Below are 16243 nucleotides of genomic sequence, written 5' to 3' on the forward strand. Positions count from 1 at the left end.
GAAAACTATGCTGGTTTGCATGTAGCAAAAACGACAAGGACGAACCTTTCTATTCAAATTTTCCTTCCCACCACTCTAAAATTCCCCGTGCAGACCATGGTCAAGGACACCGGTAAATGTGGAGGATGGGTGATCTATTTGAAAGGTGGGGTATATAGCCGTGAAAAACAACGAAGTATCGCAAATACTGAGGGGTAGGGACAGTTATTAGCCAACTTGACTGTAACTATATACAAACACGAGTGTAGAATGCCATCTTACCTGTGTGCAGATGTAAATGAACATTAGTTTAAATCCGTAAAGGTATATCAACGCAACAACTAAGAATTTAACATCGTTCGGAAGTGTATACCTTGAAGTAGAATTCAAGCATTTTCTATCAATCCCTTTATAGGCCTTTTAAATGTTTATGATGAAGCAGCTGAGTTACAAAGAAAATTGTATTCATAAATATATTTGATCAGTAGGTTGGAGAAATGGAAGGCGGTCTGATTTGAATTTAGACCAGTGCTATACATTGCAGCTGAAGGATAAGCATAAAGTTATTGGGTAACCGGAATTGGTTAAAATAAATCTCAGTTGTTGGAATGCAGCCTCTTCTCCCACCGGTTGATTATTCCAAGTGGATAACATATTAATGCTGAGAGTAGAACAGAGGATCCGGCAAGGTAGAAAGCACCATGGTAATCACCAAGACTGTCGTACAGAAAACCTGAAATTCGATCGTATTAATGGATGTTAAGTTTAGGTAAGGAAAACAAACAGTAGCTCTTGCCGATACCTGCTACTGGAGTTCCAAACAGGGTAGCAATTCCATAAAACACGAGCATGAATCCATAGGCATTATTAACATTCTCCAAACCCAACAGTTCACCAAGTAAAATGGGTCGCGTAACAGCTGTACACGCTGTTATTTCGTATTAGGTTGAGTAATAAAATGATGTTTTAAATTTGCATTTACTTACACGTAGCTAACCCAAGGATGATGGAAAATATGACAAGCAAATGATAGGAGAAGAAGAATGGACACAGGATAATCAGCAAACCGGAGATGGACAATCCGATGTTATTGAGGAGAAGCACGCTGACCTACCCAAAAAACGTGTGCCCTTTGGAACATGTATCATCTTATATAATAAATTATAGTATAGTACCTTGGGATTGTCAGAAAGCCATCCGTTGATGATACGACCTGTCATGCTACATATTCCAACAACGGAAAGAAGGAACGAAGCCTCCTCTTTCGATATTCCCATACTGACCGCATGAGCTGGATGTATTATATACCGCAAATCTTGGAAGTCTAGTGAAGTTTGAGTTACATGCGATAAGATTACCTGCTAGATACATGAAGGGGACCAGCCATCCGAAAGACTGGAAGAAACTAGAGAAGCAAATGACGACAAAGGTGGGTGACCGGAACAAGGAGAATTTGAATAATTTGAGGGCATTTAAAAAAGAATCCTTGAGCAGTTGCATTCCGTTTCTTCTTTCCACGTTCTGCCGTTCAATGAATTACAAAATATAAGTTTACTAGTATAAGTCATTAAGTTTTCTACCTGTTTTATAGGGCAGCTTTCCTTGGTTTGATTGTGGGATTCAATCAGAGGTTTTGTAATCATCATTTCAACGGAATGTTGGGTAACTAATTCAACTCTCTTATGGGATTTCAATGGTATCATCAACGAACCAAGAATCGCACAGTTTAAGTAAATCCCACTCTTCACACATAAATTAATGAAACACACATTTTTCTTTGAGTTTTGGAACTCGAATTGTTCGGAAAACATCGTGTTTGTTGACATACCAAAATAAGAAATGTGCCTCTGAGTGCGTACGTTTCCAATAGCCAGTTAACGACCGGAGCAAAAATGAAAGTACCAGCTCCGGAACCGCAGACTGCGACTCCGGTGGCCAATGCTCGTCTTTTATCGAAATACAGGCCCATACCAACGATGATCGGTGTGAAAACTAGGCACACTGCAATTCCATAAAACACGCCGAGTGTCAGAAACAAACTGTCGATCGACTGTGCCAAACTCGAAGTGGCCAGACCGAGGAAACCAAAAACACTGCCAGTTAGAATGACGGCCCGAAAACCGAACCGATTGCTTAAAGCGGAAGCAATCGGACCTGTAAAATTACATTGATTCAATTTTACGAACAAAATAAATGATGTGGGTTTTTCATTCCTGAGAAATATGAAATGCCGTTAATAATTGAGAAGACCCACGCGACTTTAGCGACAGGCTCATCAAAAAGGCGTTCAGCTTCCGAAAGTATTAATCCAAAAGAGTAGAGAATTCCATCTGAAATGAGGATGCAGAGAAAACTGGCTGCCGTTACAATCCAGCCATATCCTCCATCCGGTGCGACGTCACTCGAATTTCTCCTGTCTTTCTGTTCAGCAACCACTTGACGTCTGTCACAGTTGATTTCCTTTCGACAAGCCATTTTCTAATCAAAGCTAGCTTTATTCCAAGTTGATTTTCAAAGCCGTTGTAGCTGATGCTCGTTTGTTCACTGCCGTCGCACAACTGATCTGATTTCCTCTTGCCCAGACGAATGCATGGTGTAGAAAGATTTCTTTACGTGAAATCACGATTGTTTTCCTCTTCTATTTGCGTTTTTACGTTGGGTGCCCGTGCCAAAAAATGCCCAGCTACACACGGCTTGTGAACCGTTTTCTTTTTGTTTCGATATATTTTCGGATTAGGAGAACGTGCCTGTAAAAAAATTGTGCGTCTTAATGCGATTCCCGGGATCTGCTCAACGTAACTTTGTGCACATTTTTTTGCCACACTTGCCAAGTTAAAACGATTGAATATTCTGGTGGGCCGTTATGATACCTGTAGAAAGTTGGATGGATGATTGAAACCGTTTCAGCACTGGATTAATCACGTATTGGATTATAATCCAGTGGGGAACAAGTTTTCTCAAAATTTGACACGTAAGTTTAATTATCTCGACATTTTGAACGAGACACATCAACTCGGGTGTGATTTATTTGACACTAGAACAACTGTATTGAATTTACAAATAATTATTGATAGGAACCATTTTGAGAACGTGCTGCACAAATAATCGTGAAGATTATTCAAGTGCCCTTGGTTCTAAATCCAGCTTGGATTTGATTCGATGTTCGATCTTTAGTTTCCGGTAGTAGAAACAGTCCGAACAGAATGCCAATAAAACATACACCTGCGTAAAACCAAAACACACCGGCGTGCGTCGTTACTCGCTGCATGTCCACAAATGTCTTGGTGACTGCGAACGACATTGCAAAATTGGTGAAGGTAATGATTGAACTACCGGGACCTCGAAACCTTGGCGGTAGAATTTCGCTGGATATCAGCCACGGCAAACCTCCTAAACCTAAACCGATGGCGGCGAAAAAGACGATCATCGATGCCAAAGGAACCCATTTGAAGTGGGCCATCGTCTGAGCATTTGATGGGTCCATATGAAAAAAGAAAAGACCCATGCAAAGCATGGAAAGACAAGCGAATGCTTCTGTGGTGATGAACAGTACCCTGCGTTCGAATTTCTTGACAAGTACCGTTGAAGAAAAGACAACGGATAGAACCTGGAGAACAAAAATCATCAGAATAATTCATGAAAATGATGGAAGATATGGTGCATGCATTACTTGTACGGCGTTGATGATGACCACGCAAACGAGACGATTAAAATTGAAATCTGCCATCCTGAAAATCTCAGCCGCATTAAATGCCAACGCGTTGAGCCCAGAGAATTGCTGAAGTGTCATTAAAACTACGCCAATCAGAATAGGTTTAAGCAACCATGGTTGATAGAGATCTGAGAGTTGGTAAGCTTCTTCGGTATCCTCTTGTACGCGGCATTCTATCTGATACAATTCTGATTTGATGTTGTAATCAGAACCTCGTAGCCAACAAAGAGCTCCGTACGCATCATTATGTCGTCCTTTTGGTTGAAGATGTGTTGTTAACAATGTGAACTGGTATTAATTAGAAAGCTAACTGACCTTTCTTAATCAAATAATACGGAGATTCTGGAATAAAGATTAAGCCAATGAAGAAAATGATTGGCTCGATCGTGCAAACAACCGATATCCATCGCCAATCCATCCACAATCCCATCACACTTGTAACAAGTAAACCGGATGCAAGATTGAGCGGAAAGAAGAATCCAACTATTCCTCGCATAGTAGGGGTTGAGATTTCACCTACACCAAATTGAATTTTTTAAAAATCAAGTACAATTATTTTTAATTGATATCTTACCGATGTAACAAGGCGCAATGGCTGAACAGACTCCACCGGAAAACCCCACAATAATTCGACCGACATAGAGCATACCTAAAAATAAGTTTATTAATTAAATTTAACTGTTCAAAATTAAAGGCAGTTAAGACGAACTTGAATCGATTGCAAGGGTAATCATTAGCCAGCCGATGATATAAGGTGACGTCATCGTCATTAAGATGAAACGACGTCCGAACGTGTCCATCAGGAATCCTCCGCACAAGGCTCCGAACAGTGCCCCGATGTTCAAGAGTGAACCGACCCAGGACATTTGGTCATCATCGAGGAATATGTTCCACGTCATTTTCAAAGTGGTTTCATTAGAGTGAGCCGTTTGTTGCAGTTGTGGTTGGACAGGTGACGACCAGCCGAACGTCGTACCCAAAAGGAAAGCACTAAAAGCAGCTAACGTACAAAATTCAATGGCATTTTGATTGGTTAATGCATTAAGGCCGTTTCAGAGCTGTACCACATGTGTCACCACATGTGCCATAGAAAAAAGGTTTTTACCGGCCAGAGCAGCTCCAATCTGTGGCCTTTTCCTTGCTGATGAGTAATCGATTTCCGACTTCAAGGGCGTCACTTGCACCGTAGAAGATGGGACATTATCAATAACCACCGTTCTGCCATCATCTCCAACAAAGCCTGCATTTAACGCTTCCATGGCCCTAAGTTACGTACAATAATCTTTGATTACTACTAATGTACAGTACGTCATAAACAAATGGGCTTCAAAGATGCCAAACAAATAAATACCATACAAAAAATAATAATTGATATCAAAACACATTCAATGACTTTAGGGCAGGCAATAAAGTTCATAATTACAAAAAAATTTAATTTAGATACGGTAATGCATTTGCGAATAGCGTGATTCACGCACACGTGAATGAGACTACCAAAAAAATGTGTGTCACTTGTGATCCTTGTTCAAATAAATGACAAGCGCACACCTGATTTGTTTACAATTGCGGTACGGTAAGGTATGATGCTCGTTGTTAAAAACTATGTTGACGTACCTGCTCTCGATGTCCACTTCTCGAAATAACACGCTAACTGGTTAGCGTTTGTTTCCGCGGGAGGAACACAAAAAATGTGTGTCCGCGAGCTGCGACTTCGTACTGTGATCTAATTCGTTTGCCACACTGGGCAGACATTTTATGCAAAAGGCCGGCGCAAAACCTGCGTTCACGCTGCTGGCCATTTGGTCGTTATAAAAACATGGACGTTAACTCCCCCTTTTTTTTTCTTTCTTCGTTTTTGCTCTTTAAAATCCATAGCCCATGTAAAAATTTAAAAAAAATGTGATTCAATAAGACAAAAATATAACAAGTGATAACCTTGAATCTCTTGCAACTTAGAGGTACAATAAGTTGTTGATCCGCTTCACGCACAACTGCACCGTTTGGTCTATACGGCAGCTTTACATGGTTCTTCCCCGAAAAATGATTTGGAATTGTGGAATTGTGCAAAAACTACGCCAAATCCCAGCTTGGCAGTTTGTGTTTGAAAGGTTAAAAAAATGACCTAAAAAGGAACTCATATGCATTTCCTTACGCATTATCAATATTCCAACTTAGGTACGATTGCAACAAACGTATTTGCATACAATGTAAAAAAAAATGAACTTCAAATCGTTTTTGTTCATTAACCTTCATTTTCATGCATAATGAAGGCCTTTACATTTAAAAAACGCAAACGCGAGAAAGGGAGTCAAGTTTTTTAATGTAGCTTATATCATTCCCTGCCAAATAAACCGGAATTATTTCTTTGCCCTCTCATTTGAAATGGCGCAGTTTGAACTTGAAGCCCTGAAAGCCATGATGATTAAATAATTGAGCATTCGCATTATTTTCAAATTAGAAAAAATGACGGCTGTTTAAAGTTTCATTTCCCTGATGGCACTTTAAAAAGAAAAATTGCTATGAGCGCATCTTAGCAGCACAATACGCGAATCAGTTACGCTCCTGTGAATGGAAGCTTCGAGGTCGTACTAGACGAAAATCATAAGGCAAGCTCAACCCGTTGAACAGTAGCTTTCTGAAAAGGGTGAGAATTTCACAAATGGTTTGCGGTCATACAGTGAAATGGAAAAAAAGGGCAGAAGAAGGAAAACAGGTAGCTGAGTGATAAACAACTATCTAAATCGTGCGTAGCGAACTCGAAATGAAGCCGTCACGGAGGGGACGCCTCCAGACCTTGCATATGCCCGCAGCATGAGCACCTTCAATTCAAGTCCATTTATCAGTTCAATGTTAAAAAAATAGACGTTCTTTCATGAAACTGATAAGGGATGGTAAAGCGTTTTTGGGATATTCGTAGAGGAGAAAGACCTTCTAGAAATGTTGAATTTGGAAATTAATGGAGGACTCGATTCATTCGTAGACGTGGGCAAATCAATCACGGGCTGAAAACTTTCACGAATGATCCGAGTCCGCCAAGCTGCTTACTAGATTACCCATATTGTTTAGCTCACGGACGCAATTGAATTTTTCGGACTAGCGCCTAAATTGAAACATGCACGCGGGATCTTCCAGATATTTAAGGGACACAAGCGTTGAATTTAGATAGCTAATGAAGGCGAACATTAATGGAATGAATTCGTTTAGCTTCTTAAAGATGGAACGTTGAATGATGTTTCATTGTCATTTGATTGGCCGCATTTAAATTGTCCTCGATCGCAAAAAAACAAACTTAAACAATGTCGTAAAAATGCGTCACAGTTGACGGAGCGTGACATAGCGTGAACGATTATGGGAAAAATCTGCAACAAACAATTAACTACTAAACGGATAGTGGGCGGTTATCTGACCCGATGCCATGGTACACTAACCCTCGTGTGATTGCAAGAACATTTTCACGGATAATAAGCAAAATAAGGAAATGGTGATAAGCCAATAAAGGTAAGTCGAGTATAAAAATAATGCGACGGATGCACCGCATTTTCCCCCCAGATTCTTAGCAAGTCTTCCGGTCTGGCTGGTCTTAATTAATAAACAAACTCTAATCAACTATAGCTATTTAAACGATATACTTAACTGTGTGAGTTGTTGATTGGCTATAACACCCTGCATTACAAATCGATCGTCCAGTTGAATCGATGTCTAATTACTTAAAGGGCCATCCGCACTGGAATTCGTTTTGGGCCCCAACTAACCACACCAAACGTAAAACCCCCTATCAAAGAAAAATAAAGGCCTTAATTAAAAAGATAAATCAGGCACGTTATTGTATTAAAGTGAAATGTAAACATTTGTTTGTCTAAAAATATAATCTCATACGTAACGTTCAAATATTTTTGCTGAGGAAAATACGCGCTGTTACATTTGTATCTCATCCTAATAATAAAAACATGAATAATTAATCAACCATAATTAAAAAAACAAACAAGAATATTAACTACCAAATTATTCACGTTGATTGCGTTCAACAGTTTCGGTCACGAAGAAGGCCCCAATTTCTTCCGACGTCTTGTCTTTCGTTTCCGGAAGGAGGAACAGGGCGAACAGGATGCCGAGGAAACAGAAGCCACCATAGAACCAGAAGGCGCCCGCCGGTGTGACCGCACGCTGGATGTCGATGAAAGTCTTGGTGACGATAAAAGACAATCCGAAATTAGCCAACGCTGCAATCGAACTGCCCTGGCCTCTGATTTTAGCCGGTAGGACCTCGCTGGAAATCAACCAAGGAAGCGGGCCAAGTCCCATGCCGATTCCGGAGATGAATACAATGAGTGACGTCAGCGGTAACCATGACAACGATACAGCCGTGTCCGCATCGTTGGATAAGATGTGAAAATAGGCTCCAAGGGCGCACATGGACAGACATGCCGTTGCCTCAGAGATCATAAACAAAGGCCGGCGGCCGATTCTGCTGACGACGATGGCACCAAGAAAATTACCTAAGAGCTGGAATGGATTTAAATTTTTAAAAGGTGTAATTGTTGTTGGAAACAATTTGTTTGCATACCAACGTTATGATGACAACGACTGCAGCGACCAAAGCGTCTAATTTGGAGCCGGCTACTTGAAGGATCTCAACCGAGTAAAACAAGGCCGCGTTGAGACCGGAGAATTGCTGAAAAATCATGACGGCCACCCCGATCAATATGGGCTTGTAAGCCCACGGTCGTAGGAAGTCCGTCAAGTGCAGTTTCTGCGTTTTGTCCTCGCTAACACGTGCGTTTATCTGAGCTAGTTCAGCATCCACGTTGAATCGACTTCCTCGTAGCCATTGCAGACTCTGACTGGCCTTCTCGACATCACCTTGTGAGGATTCAAGCCGTAAAAATTGAGATGGACACGATAATGACGTAACAGTTCATCAATGATTTACCATTTTTGACGAGAAAATAGGCAGATTCAGGAACAGGGTATAAACTAGCGAAGAGGACAAGCGGAGTGATGGCACATATGCCCGATATCCATCGCCAGTCCAATCCGAGTCCTAATAGACTTGTGAATAAAATGCCCAGTCCGATATTGGTAGAGAAAAAGAAGCCGACAGTTCCACGGACGTTGGGTGTGGCTATTTCACCTAGAATGGCCATATTAAACTTGGCATTAGTAATAAACAAAGGGAAGTGATGTACCAATGTAACACGGCGCTACGGCGCAACTGATTCCGGCTGCTAGTCCGCCCAGTAAGCGGCCGATGTACAACATCACTGGAATCAAATCATTTCAACAAGTTAAAATGGTAAAAAATAATGTTAATTAGAAATTTGGTTATTACCCGGATTGACACCTAAGGCTATCAAGAGCCATCCAAAGAAATAAGGAACGCAAATGGCCATCAAAACGAGGACCCTTCCGAATCTGTCCATCAAATAGCCTCCGCAAATGGCTCCGATAGAAGCTCCAACGTTGATTAAAGATCCTACCCACGACATTTGATCGTCATCCAAGTCGATAAACCACGTGCTGTTCCCATCTGTCACGGCATTTAACGTCGAGTTCTGTTGCAGTTGAGGCTGAACGGGCGAAGACCATCCCAACGTAGCGCCCATGGCAAACGCACTAAACGCAGCTAATAATCATCAGTGAATGAATAATTATCGATGATTGTTTACATATCCAACTAATTTTACCTGCCAAGGCGGCCAAAATTTGCGGTCTTTTATTAGCCGTTGCGTAATCGATTTCGAAGTCTGACGTAGTAGGATCGATTCTTTTTCCCACCGCCGAATTGTTTGGCCGGCTGCTTTTGCCTCCAAACGGATTTTCATCGTCATTCATCTCTGTTTTTAATCTGCAATGAAACAAACAATAAAACAGGTTACTTTCGTACAGTTCAGTTAGCATTTAAATTTCATTTACCTTGTACGGAAGACGGACGACAACTTGTGTGACAGCAACTTGGAAGAAAACTTGGAGAAACGTTCGACTTGCGTTTGTTTGCAACTGTTTTTGTTTGTGATGTTGCCTCTCTGCAGCCATTCGAGATGGTGACCCACTTTTGAAAATTGGTGTTGTCCATTTTCTGTTACGATTTAGAAAGCAGCGTCGTTCCAGACCTGGAAAAAAAAATAAGGTAATACCTTTCTTTGTTTTTTTCTGCGTTCAAAACCCTCAGGCGGCTGCGTTCGTTCCAGCTCGGGGTTCTTTAGACGTGGCTCAGGCTCACACACACACACCTGTGCGGTGACGATTGAAATAACCGCCATGTGTGTGTGCAGGTGGTTAACAGTTCGGCTGGTACACCTGCGTCTACGGCTGAATGGGAAATATACGGCCTCCCGTCGTATGTAAATTGTATTTGAAGCGTGCAAACACGCGGGTTACACTAGGAAAAAAGGCAAGGGTTTGAACGGCCAAAGACTGAAAAAACAAAACAAAAAGTGACATGATAAACAATTTCGATTGAAAAAAAAAAAATGAATAGCTGTTTTGAATTATTGTACAGATGCGATTTCCTGTATAGCATTTTCATTCTCTCTTAGCAGGTTTCCTTTAGTCCCTAATTATTTCAAATATTAAATGCATAAAGAACAGCAGCAATCATCCAAAAACGAAAAACAAAATTGATTCCCAATTTGAATGCCCAAATGATCTCAGAAATTTGTTTTTGAATGATATGTAGCAGCATTTGTTTCTAGATAGCAAGGCATTCAAATGAAATGTCTTTCCCGTTTTTATCAAAATTCGGATGTTAAATGTTTAGTTGAAGTGATAGAAAAAAAAAAAAAAAAAATTGACAAACGTTTAAAGAAACTCACCGGGACGAGTCATCCTTTTGCACAATTGTTACAATTGAAAGTTCATCGCATATTTAACATAGCATGTAATCTAAGGGTGGGGGGGGGGGGAATATTTGAATGAGGAAGTCAAGAAAAGGGTGGCTGAGGTTCGTCCATTATTTTTTTGCGTTATCCACAACTGGTTTTGTTTCTGTTCGTTTAAATTCTTCATTTTTGAATCATTCCGCTTCAAAAAAAAAAATGTCTAATGCAAATCGTTAAGTACTATATAACGTAATAGTACGTTGGAGGCACGGGAAAAAAAAAAAGGGGGAGAAATATCAAACCGAAATTTCCTGTTACGCAACGGCTAGTGGTTCCGGTTCGGGAACGGGCTTTACTTTTTGTTTGTTATGCTGGGCGGCATTGTTGCGCCTCTTTTCCCATCGGTTGATGTAACCGAGCGGATAACAGAGGATGCCAGAAATGAGAATCATGGAGCCAGACAAGTAGAAAGAGGCGTCGTAATCGTTGGTTGCATCAAAAAACATACCTGTGTGGCATTTTTCAAAACACATTCATTATTCATAATTCACAACAAAACATAAAAAGAAAAAAGAAATAATATGAAATTGATAACGTACTGGCTAACGGACCGCCCACTGTGGCTGACACACCAGTGAACATCAGACAGAGACCAAAGGCGTTGGTCAAATTTTCCAAACCGAGCAGTTCGACCATGAGGATGGAACGCAGCGATGCGAAACACGCTGCATTTTAAAAATTTCATTATTCAAAAATAAAGGGAATAAAAATATTAAATGATAATAAAACAAACCGATGGACAAGCCGAAAAGGCAAGCGTAGACAATGAGCATCTCGTAGGCAGGGAAAAAGGGCGTGGCGATGGTGACCACACCGCCAAGTGTCAACGCGGCGTTGTTGACGAAGAGAACATTCACTTTGGGATGGTCGGAGAGAGCGCCGCAAACGACACGACCCACCGTGTTGGTCACGCCGATGATGGACAGCAGGAAAGAGGCAGACTCTTTGTCGGCCCCCAACTGCTCGGCCCTGGCGGCCAGGAACATGAACGGCACGAAAAAGCCGAGGAAAGTGATGAAACTCGAAAAGCAGAGCAAATCGAACGTGGCAGATTTAAAGAGCGAAAATTGGATCAACGAAGAAACGGCCCGCATGCATCGCGAAGATTTTTTGCCTCCGTCAGCTTCATCGACAACGTCGGGAATCTTAAAAAAAAAACAAATGAAAAATATCATCATTGTAAATATTAATTTTAAATGAATAATATTTGATACCCTCGTAACGGACGCGTGATAGCTGGCCGGGTTTTCTCTGTATTGCGGCAAACGTTGCAGACTGCCCGTGTAAAAGGCATCGTCGCGATTCAGCGGCTGGACGTCGTCTTGATTGGCCAGCGATCGTTTGCTGCCCGCAGCCGCCAGCAATGGCGTCTCTTTCTTGCCGAGGGACGTGGAAGAGTCGGTCAGCGTCGACGACCGTTTGTTTTTAATGCCGACCAATTTGACAGTGTTGTTCAACGAGTTGGTAGACGAGTGAAAGTGGTCCGTCTGGCTCGTCTCCTGCCGTTCGTCGTTGCGCAGTTTCTCGTCTCTCTCCTTTTTGATCCTCACCATCAAAGGAGTTCCAGCAGAGACCTCCTCGTCGGCCAATTGACGACGAACAGATTTCTTTTTGGCCGGTTCCAGAGGTCGAAACATGGCGCCAAAAACGGCGCAGTTCAACACCAAACCGCCCTGTAAGTCGATGAAGTTTCAAAAATATGGAAACAAAACGATTAAGGTCCGTCTTTGGAACTCGACTCGAGGCTATTTTGCAAAATGCGGCAGTTGCACGTAATCCCAGAATAAATTACGAAGCCATTAAGTCAATAAGCTTTTCTTTTGATATTTTACGTGAATGAGAAGAGTTCCACGCCATCCGTAATAACCGAGAAGCCAGGTGGTGAAAGGCGCCAAGACGAAGGTACCGATGCCCGATCCGCAGACGGCAATGCCCGTGGCCAGCGCCCGCCTCTTTTCAAAGTAGAAACCGACGGCGACGACAGCCGGAACGTAGACAAGACCCATGCCAATGCCACCCAATACGCCGATAAAGACGTAAAGGAACTCGACGGACATGGCCAGCGACGCCACGGCCAAGCTTAATCCGGCAACGATGCTGCCGGCACACGCCACCATCCGAAATCCGTAGCGAGTCGCTAAAGACGACACGAACGGTCCTGCAAAATTTGAATTAATTACATCATTTTTTTTTTACGTGTTTGTTTTATATTAAAATGGGACTGGCATGATTAAGAAGAAAGTGGCATTAATTTGAATGGCAAAGGTCTACTGTATCAGATAAGGCGTTGATTAATTTCGTGTGAGGTCATTGAGGGAGTGCCAGTACGTACCGGCGAGAAGGTAAAAGCCGGCGAGGAGAGATGCTACCCACGAGACGGTAGAGACGGGCACTTCGAAACTCTCAGCCAAATTAGTGACGACGAGGCCGAAGGAAAAGATGATGCCATCGACGATGATGTTGCAGAAAAAAGAGGCTATCATAACGACCCAGCCCCATCCGCCATCGGGAGGCACGATGTGCGGTGGTCCGTCATCGGCATCGTCTTCCACTATCTCGCCGTTTTTCATCTCCTTCAGTTCCACCGATTTGTTGGCCATTCTTTATTGATTTGATTTCCAATCAGTTCCACTTCTGAAAATTGCGAAAAACGAAAAATCAATCGAACAATGGACGGTAGAGTTGCACTTTTTAAAGTTTAAAAATGAAACGAAAGGAATGTCGTCGTGCAAAGTGCGGAGTTCAGCGTGGAAAAGCAATCGTGTTTGCTTTAACAAGATTAACGCATACGGCATCACAGTTGCCATGACGATCATCCATTACTGTCAGTTCAACTACTGATAGCATTTTTTTTTTAAACGAACAAAACAAACGTAACAGACAAACAGGAAAAGTAGCATTGTTCAAATAAATGAAAAATAAATATTTTTTTAAAAAAGGGCGGAGCAGTTTAAATTGTTGCCGGAGGGAGGGATGGGTTTTTTTTTCGAATTCCATTATCTTTTATTTTGACGATTTATTTGATCCCATTTTGTGGTGGCATCCTCAGAAAATGAAAACGGGAGGGTGCGTTCGCATCGCAGCGGGAAAAGAGGATGAGTCGAAGGGCATTTGAAAAATAATGTCTTTGGTTTGTTGTCTGACCTACTTTTCGAAGTGGATCTCGGCTGGGGTGAAAAGAGAAAAAAGAAAAACCCTGTGCTTTTCGAACTGCTATCTAATGTTGGTGCGCTAACACAGGGTTCCCCTCTTACCAAGAGTCTCGCACGTGTAAAGGCCGTTTGTGTCCGCTAGATACGTAACCTCCCCCCCAAGTCCTTTTTAGATTTTACTAACCGTTCCCCTATAGCTGTTTTTCTACTTTTACCAGTGCATCCGCACTGAAAAACAAAATACATTTCGTCTTGTTTCTATTTCCTTTTGATTTTCAGTTTCGTTTTAAACAATCAATCAATCTAATTAAGATGTCCAAAATTGTTTGAGTTAAAAAAAAAAAATAAATTCTCCGATGCGGAACGAACAATTCACGAATGAAAAATCACGCACGTTGCACGCGGCAATGCCGGTTCTATTATTAGAACTAAAAAATAATAAAATCTAGTCCATATGAAGCGTTCCTGTTTGTGTGCAGGTGAAGCAATAAGAACGCGGGCCAAAAACTCTTTTAACATGTCCTAAATTTACGGGGATTTTTTCCCCCCCCCCCGAGACAGACATTTCACGAACCGGCAACACCGTGAATCAAAATCCCTCTCCCCTAACCCAAACGGGGAAAATAAAAATATTAGTTATGTTAGCACGCAAGGAATCTAGGGTTATATACGTAACACTCTTCGCTTTGTTTTTTTCCCCCCCAACATTTCCTCCAGCAAAAAAACAAAAAAACAAAACGACATTTAAAAGAAAAAAAAGAAAAAGAGAAACCCCAATCGAATGAGTCACGACACGCTGGATGCGGTACCAAACGAATCGAATCCCTTCTCTTGTTTTTTTTTTTTCCTTTTGAAATTCTTTTTTAATAAAAGCGTTGCTCGAAAGAGGAAACCAAAAAGACGAGAAAATAAGAGGGTGGATGTCGCTTTCACGGTATGACCCTATTCTACTGACGTTCTTTTATTACGTTCTTCTTTTCCCCAAAGAAAAAAAAAGGAAAAGGGGGGGGGGGGATTAAACTAACATGGCTGGAGTCTCAGTGTATTCGATCCTATCCACGACATTCGATCTTTCTTTTCGTGTTGTCACGTTAGCTCATAGTATGTGTAAGGTTGCTTTTTGAAAAATAAATGCCTTTAGAATTATTAAAGGGGGGAAAGAAAGGCTTATCACTTATACGAATAGTTAACTCTTGTGAAACTGCTTGCATTGCAAGAGAAACGATCTTAAAACACATTTTTTAACACGATACGTTGTGTGCAGACATTGTCGTGATTCACTGAATGGAAATACAATTTTCGCTTTTGTAATATCCATTTATAGGAGATTGTAAAAGGGGGGAAGAATTCGGTCGCAAATTTCGAAGCTCGGGGCGTCGCCTTTCACTCGTGAACAACGTGAAAGCCAAGGGAAGAAACAAGAAAAAAACAGTTTCGCTTGAAAATGCGGTTTTTTGGTTCAAGACGAAAAGATGGAGGGAGAGGGAAATCAATTAGATAACCCAAAAAGTCCAAGTACTTTTGAGTAACAGACTTTTCGTTTTAGAACGTGATACAATGCGACAAACTGGTGTGCCACTATCTTTTAGCCCACATTGACAACGTGCATGTCTACAACTAGAGAATGAAAAAACACGTTCTATTCGATTAGAACACGTGTGGTTTATCGGTTCGAAAAGAGAGTAAAAAAAAGCAGATGGCGTATCGGCAACAGCTACACTTGGGAAACACGTGAAATTCGAGTTGAGCCAGCAGCAAAAATAACGACGTCACCAACAATTTCTACGAAAAGGTTATCAAGCGAACGGCGATTTCAAAAGCTCGTCGAAAGCATCATAATAAACAAGTGAGGACGAAACATCAAAAACTACCGGTTTTAATTGGCAAAAATTAAAACATAAGAAATAAAGGCGGGATAATGAAAATGCACACTTACGCCAGCGACCTTGCAGACAGGAAAATCGAAACACAAATGGCCACCAAAACGATATGCACGATATCTGATTTTGAACGGGAAATGTATTTCCAGAATGAAAACCAAATAAACGAAAACACGAAAACGAAATAAACGCAATGAAAAAAACAAACAAAATGCTTGTAGAAGGCAACCACAGAGGCACGAGTGGCCGCGTCAGACGCAACAGCCAGACTAACTTGAACGACACAACTCGTGGAAAAAAAAGGTTTTGAACGACTAGGGGGGAGGGCAACCGGCGTCTGCTGTTAAAGCCAATGGCGGTCCCAAACCAAACTCCATGGTGTTGTTCTATACGTCAAGAACGAGCGCCACAGTCCCGAAAGATCAAAAAATCGATACACCACGTTGCAACGTCTACAATTTAACGACCATTTCAAAATGCGAAAACGAGAATTCCACGTGCTGCATCTGCAGATTTTGTGTTATTCGTTTTGCTGTAAATAAAAAGCCGGCACGAGCCTTCTATTTGATTGAAATTAATTTTTCGATTCATGACAATAGTTTTTGTGATGAGTTTGATTGTATTCAGGCCACAATGCACGAT

At 41.5% G+C, this 16243-nt stretch overlaps 4 protein-coding genes across 4 annotated transcripts; all 4 read right to left on the reverse strand.

The window, feature by feature from the left end:
* Window positions 1–473: 473 nt before the first annotated feature.
* LOC130696632 (monocarboxylate transporter 13-like) lies at window positions 474–2518 on the reverse strand. The gene is given in 8 exon segments (XM_059495372.1): window positions 474–712; window positions 782–907; window positions 966–1089; window positions 1155–1270; window positions 1338–1515; window positions 1518–1721; window positions 1808–2133; window positions 2166–2518. Coding segments are annotated over 8 exon segments (1500 nt in total). The 5' UTR covers window positions 2455–2518; the 3' UTR covers window positions 474–575.
* Window positions 2519–3001: 483 nt separating this feature from the next.
* LOC130696615 (solute carrier family 2, facilitated glucose transporter member 8-like) lies at window positions 3002–7613 on the reverse strand. The gene is made up of 8 exons (XM_057519711.2): window positions 7568–7613; window positions 5306–7463; window positions 4797–4954; window positions 4401–4691; window positions 4266–4340; window positions 4007–4207; window positions 3650–3945; window positions 3002–3586 (listed from the first exon to the last, which is right to left on the reverse strand). Exons 3-8 carry the CDS (start codon window positions 4948–4950, stop codon window positions 3098–3100), a joined length of 1506 nt encoding a protein of 501 aa, XP_057375694.1. The 5' UTR covers window positions 4951–4954; window positions 5306–7463; window positions 7568–7613; the 3' UTR covers window positions 3002–3097.
* On the reverse strand, window positions 7499–9899 carry LOC130696600 (facilitated trehalose transporter Tret1-2 homolog). Its single transcript, XM_059495488.1, has 8 exons — window positions 9605–9899; window positions 9376–9525; window positions 9021–9314; window positions 8878–8952; window positions 8622–8822; window positions 8256–8551; window positions 7690–8194; window positions 7499–7624 (listed from the first exon to the last, which is right to left on the reverse strand). The coding sequence occupies exons 1-7, from the start codon at window positions 9762–9764 to the stop codon at window positions 7694–7696; spliced, it is 1677 nt and encodes a 558-aa protein (XP_059351471.1). The 5' UTR covers window positions 9765–9899; the 3' UTR covers window positions 7499–7624; window positions 7690–7693.
* A 561-nt stretch (window positions 9900–10460) lies between these two features.
* Window positions 10461–15827, reverse strand: LOC130696601 (monocarboxylate transporter 14-like). The gene is made up of 7 exons (XM_057519692.2): window positions 15658–15827; window positions 12902–13203; window positions 12402–12727; window positions 11784–12242; window positions 11303–11714; window positions 11109–11234; window positions 10461–11017 (listed from the first exon to the last, which is right to left on the reverse strand). Exons 2-7 carry the CDS (start codon window positions 13167–13169, stop codon window positions 10824–10826), a joined length of 1785 nt encoding a protein of 594 aa, XP_057375675.1. The 5' UTR covers window positions 13170–13203; window positions 15658–15827; the 3' UTR covers window positions 10461–10823.
* Between the last annotated feature and the right edge of the window lie 416 nt (window positions 15828–16243).

The sequence above is a fragment of the Daphnia carinata genome, chromosome 5 (assembly GCF_022539665.2).
Source record: "Daphnia carinata strain CSIRO-1 chromosome 5, CSIRO_AGI_Dcar_HiC_V3, whole genome shotgun sequence".
Lineage (NCBI taxonomy): Eukaryota > Metazoa > Arthropoda > Branchiopoda > Diplostraca > Daphniidae > Daphnia > Daphnia carinata.

Bases quoted from the DNA above. Each gene is read 5' to 3' on its own strand.
- LOC130696601 (XM_057519692.2), bottom strand. From the start codon at position 13,169: ATGGCCAACAAATCGGTGGAACTGAAGGAGATGAAAAACGGCGAGATA. The intron at 12,728-12,901 runs GTACGTACTGGC...CAAATTTTGCAG, and splicing joins CGGCTTTTACCTTCTCGCCG to GACCGTTCGTGTCGTCTTTA. The intron at 11,018-11,108 runs GTACGTTATCAA...AATGCCACACAG, and splicing joins AGTGGGCGGTCCGTTAGCCA to GTATGTTTTTTGATGCAACC.
- LOC130696615 (XM_057519711.2), bottom strand. From the start codon at position 4,950: ATGGAAGCGTTAAATGCAGGCTTTGTTGGAGATGATGGCAGAACGGTG. The intron at 4,208-4,265 runs GTAAGATATCAA...AATTTGGTGTAG, and splicing joins CATTGCGCCTTGTTACATCG to GTGAAATCTCAACCCCTACT. The intron at 3,946-4,006 runs GTCAGTTAGCTT...TTCAACCAAAAG, and splicing joins GTATTATTTGATTAAGAAAG to GACGACATAATGATGCGTAC.
- LOC130696600 (XM_059495488.1), bottom strand. From the start codon at position 9,764: ATGGACAACACCAATTTTCAAAAGTGGGTCACCATCTCGAATGGCTGC. The intron at 9,526-9,604 runs GTAAATGAAATT...GATTAAAAACAG, and splicing joins TCGTCCGTCTTCCGTACAAG to AGATGAATGACGATGAAAAT. The intron at 8,823-8,877 runs GTACATCACTTC...TGGCCATTCTAG, and splicing joins CGTAGCGCCGTGTTACATTG to GTGAAATAGCCACACCCAAC.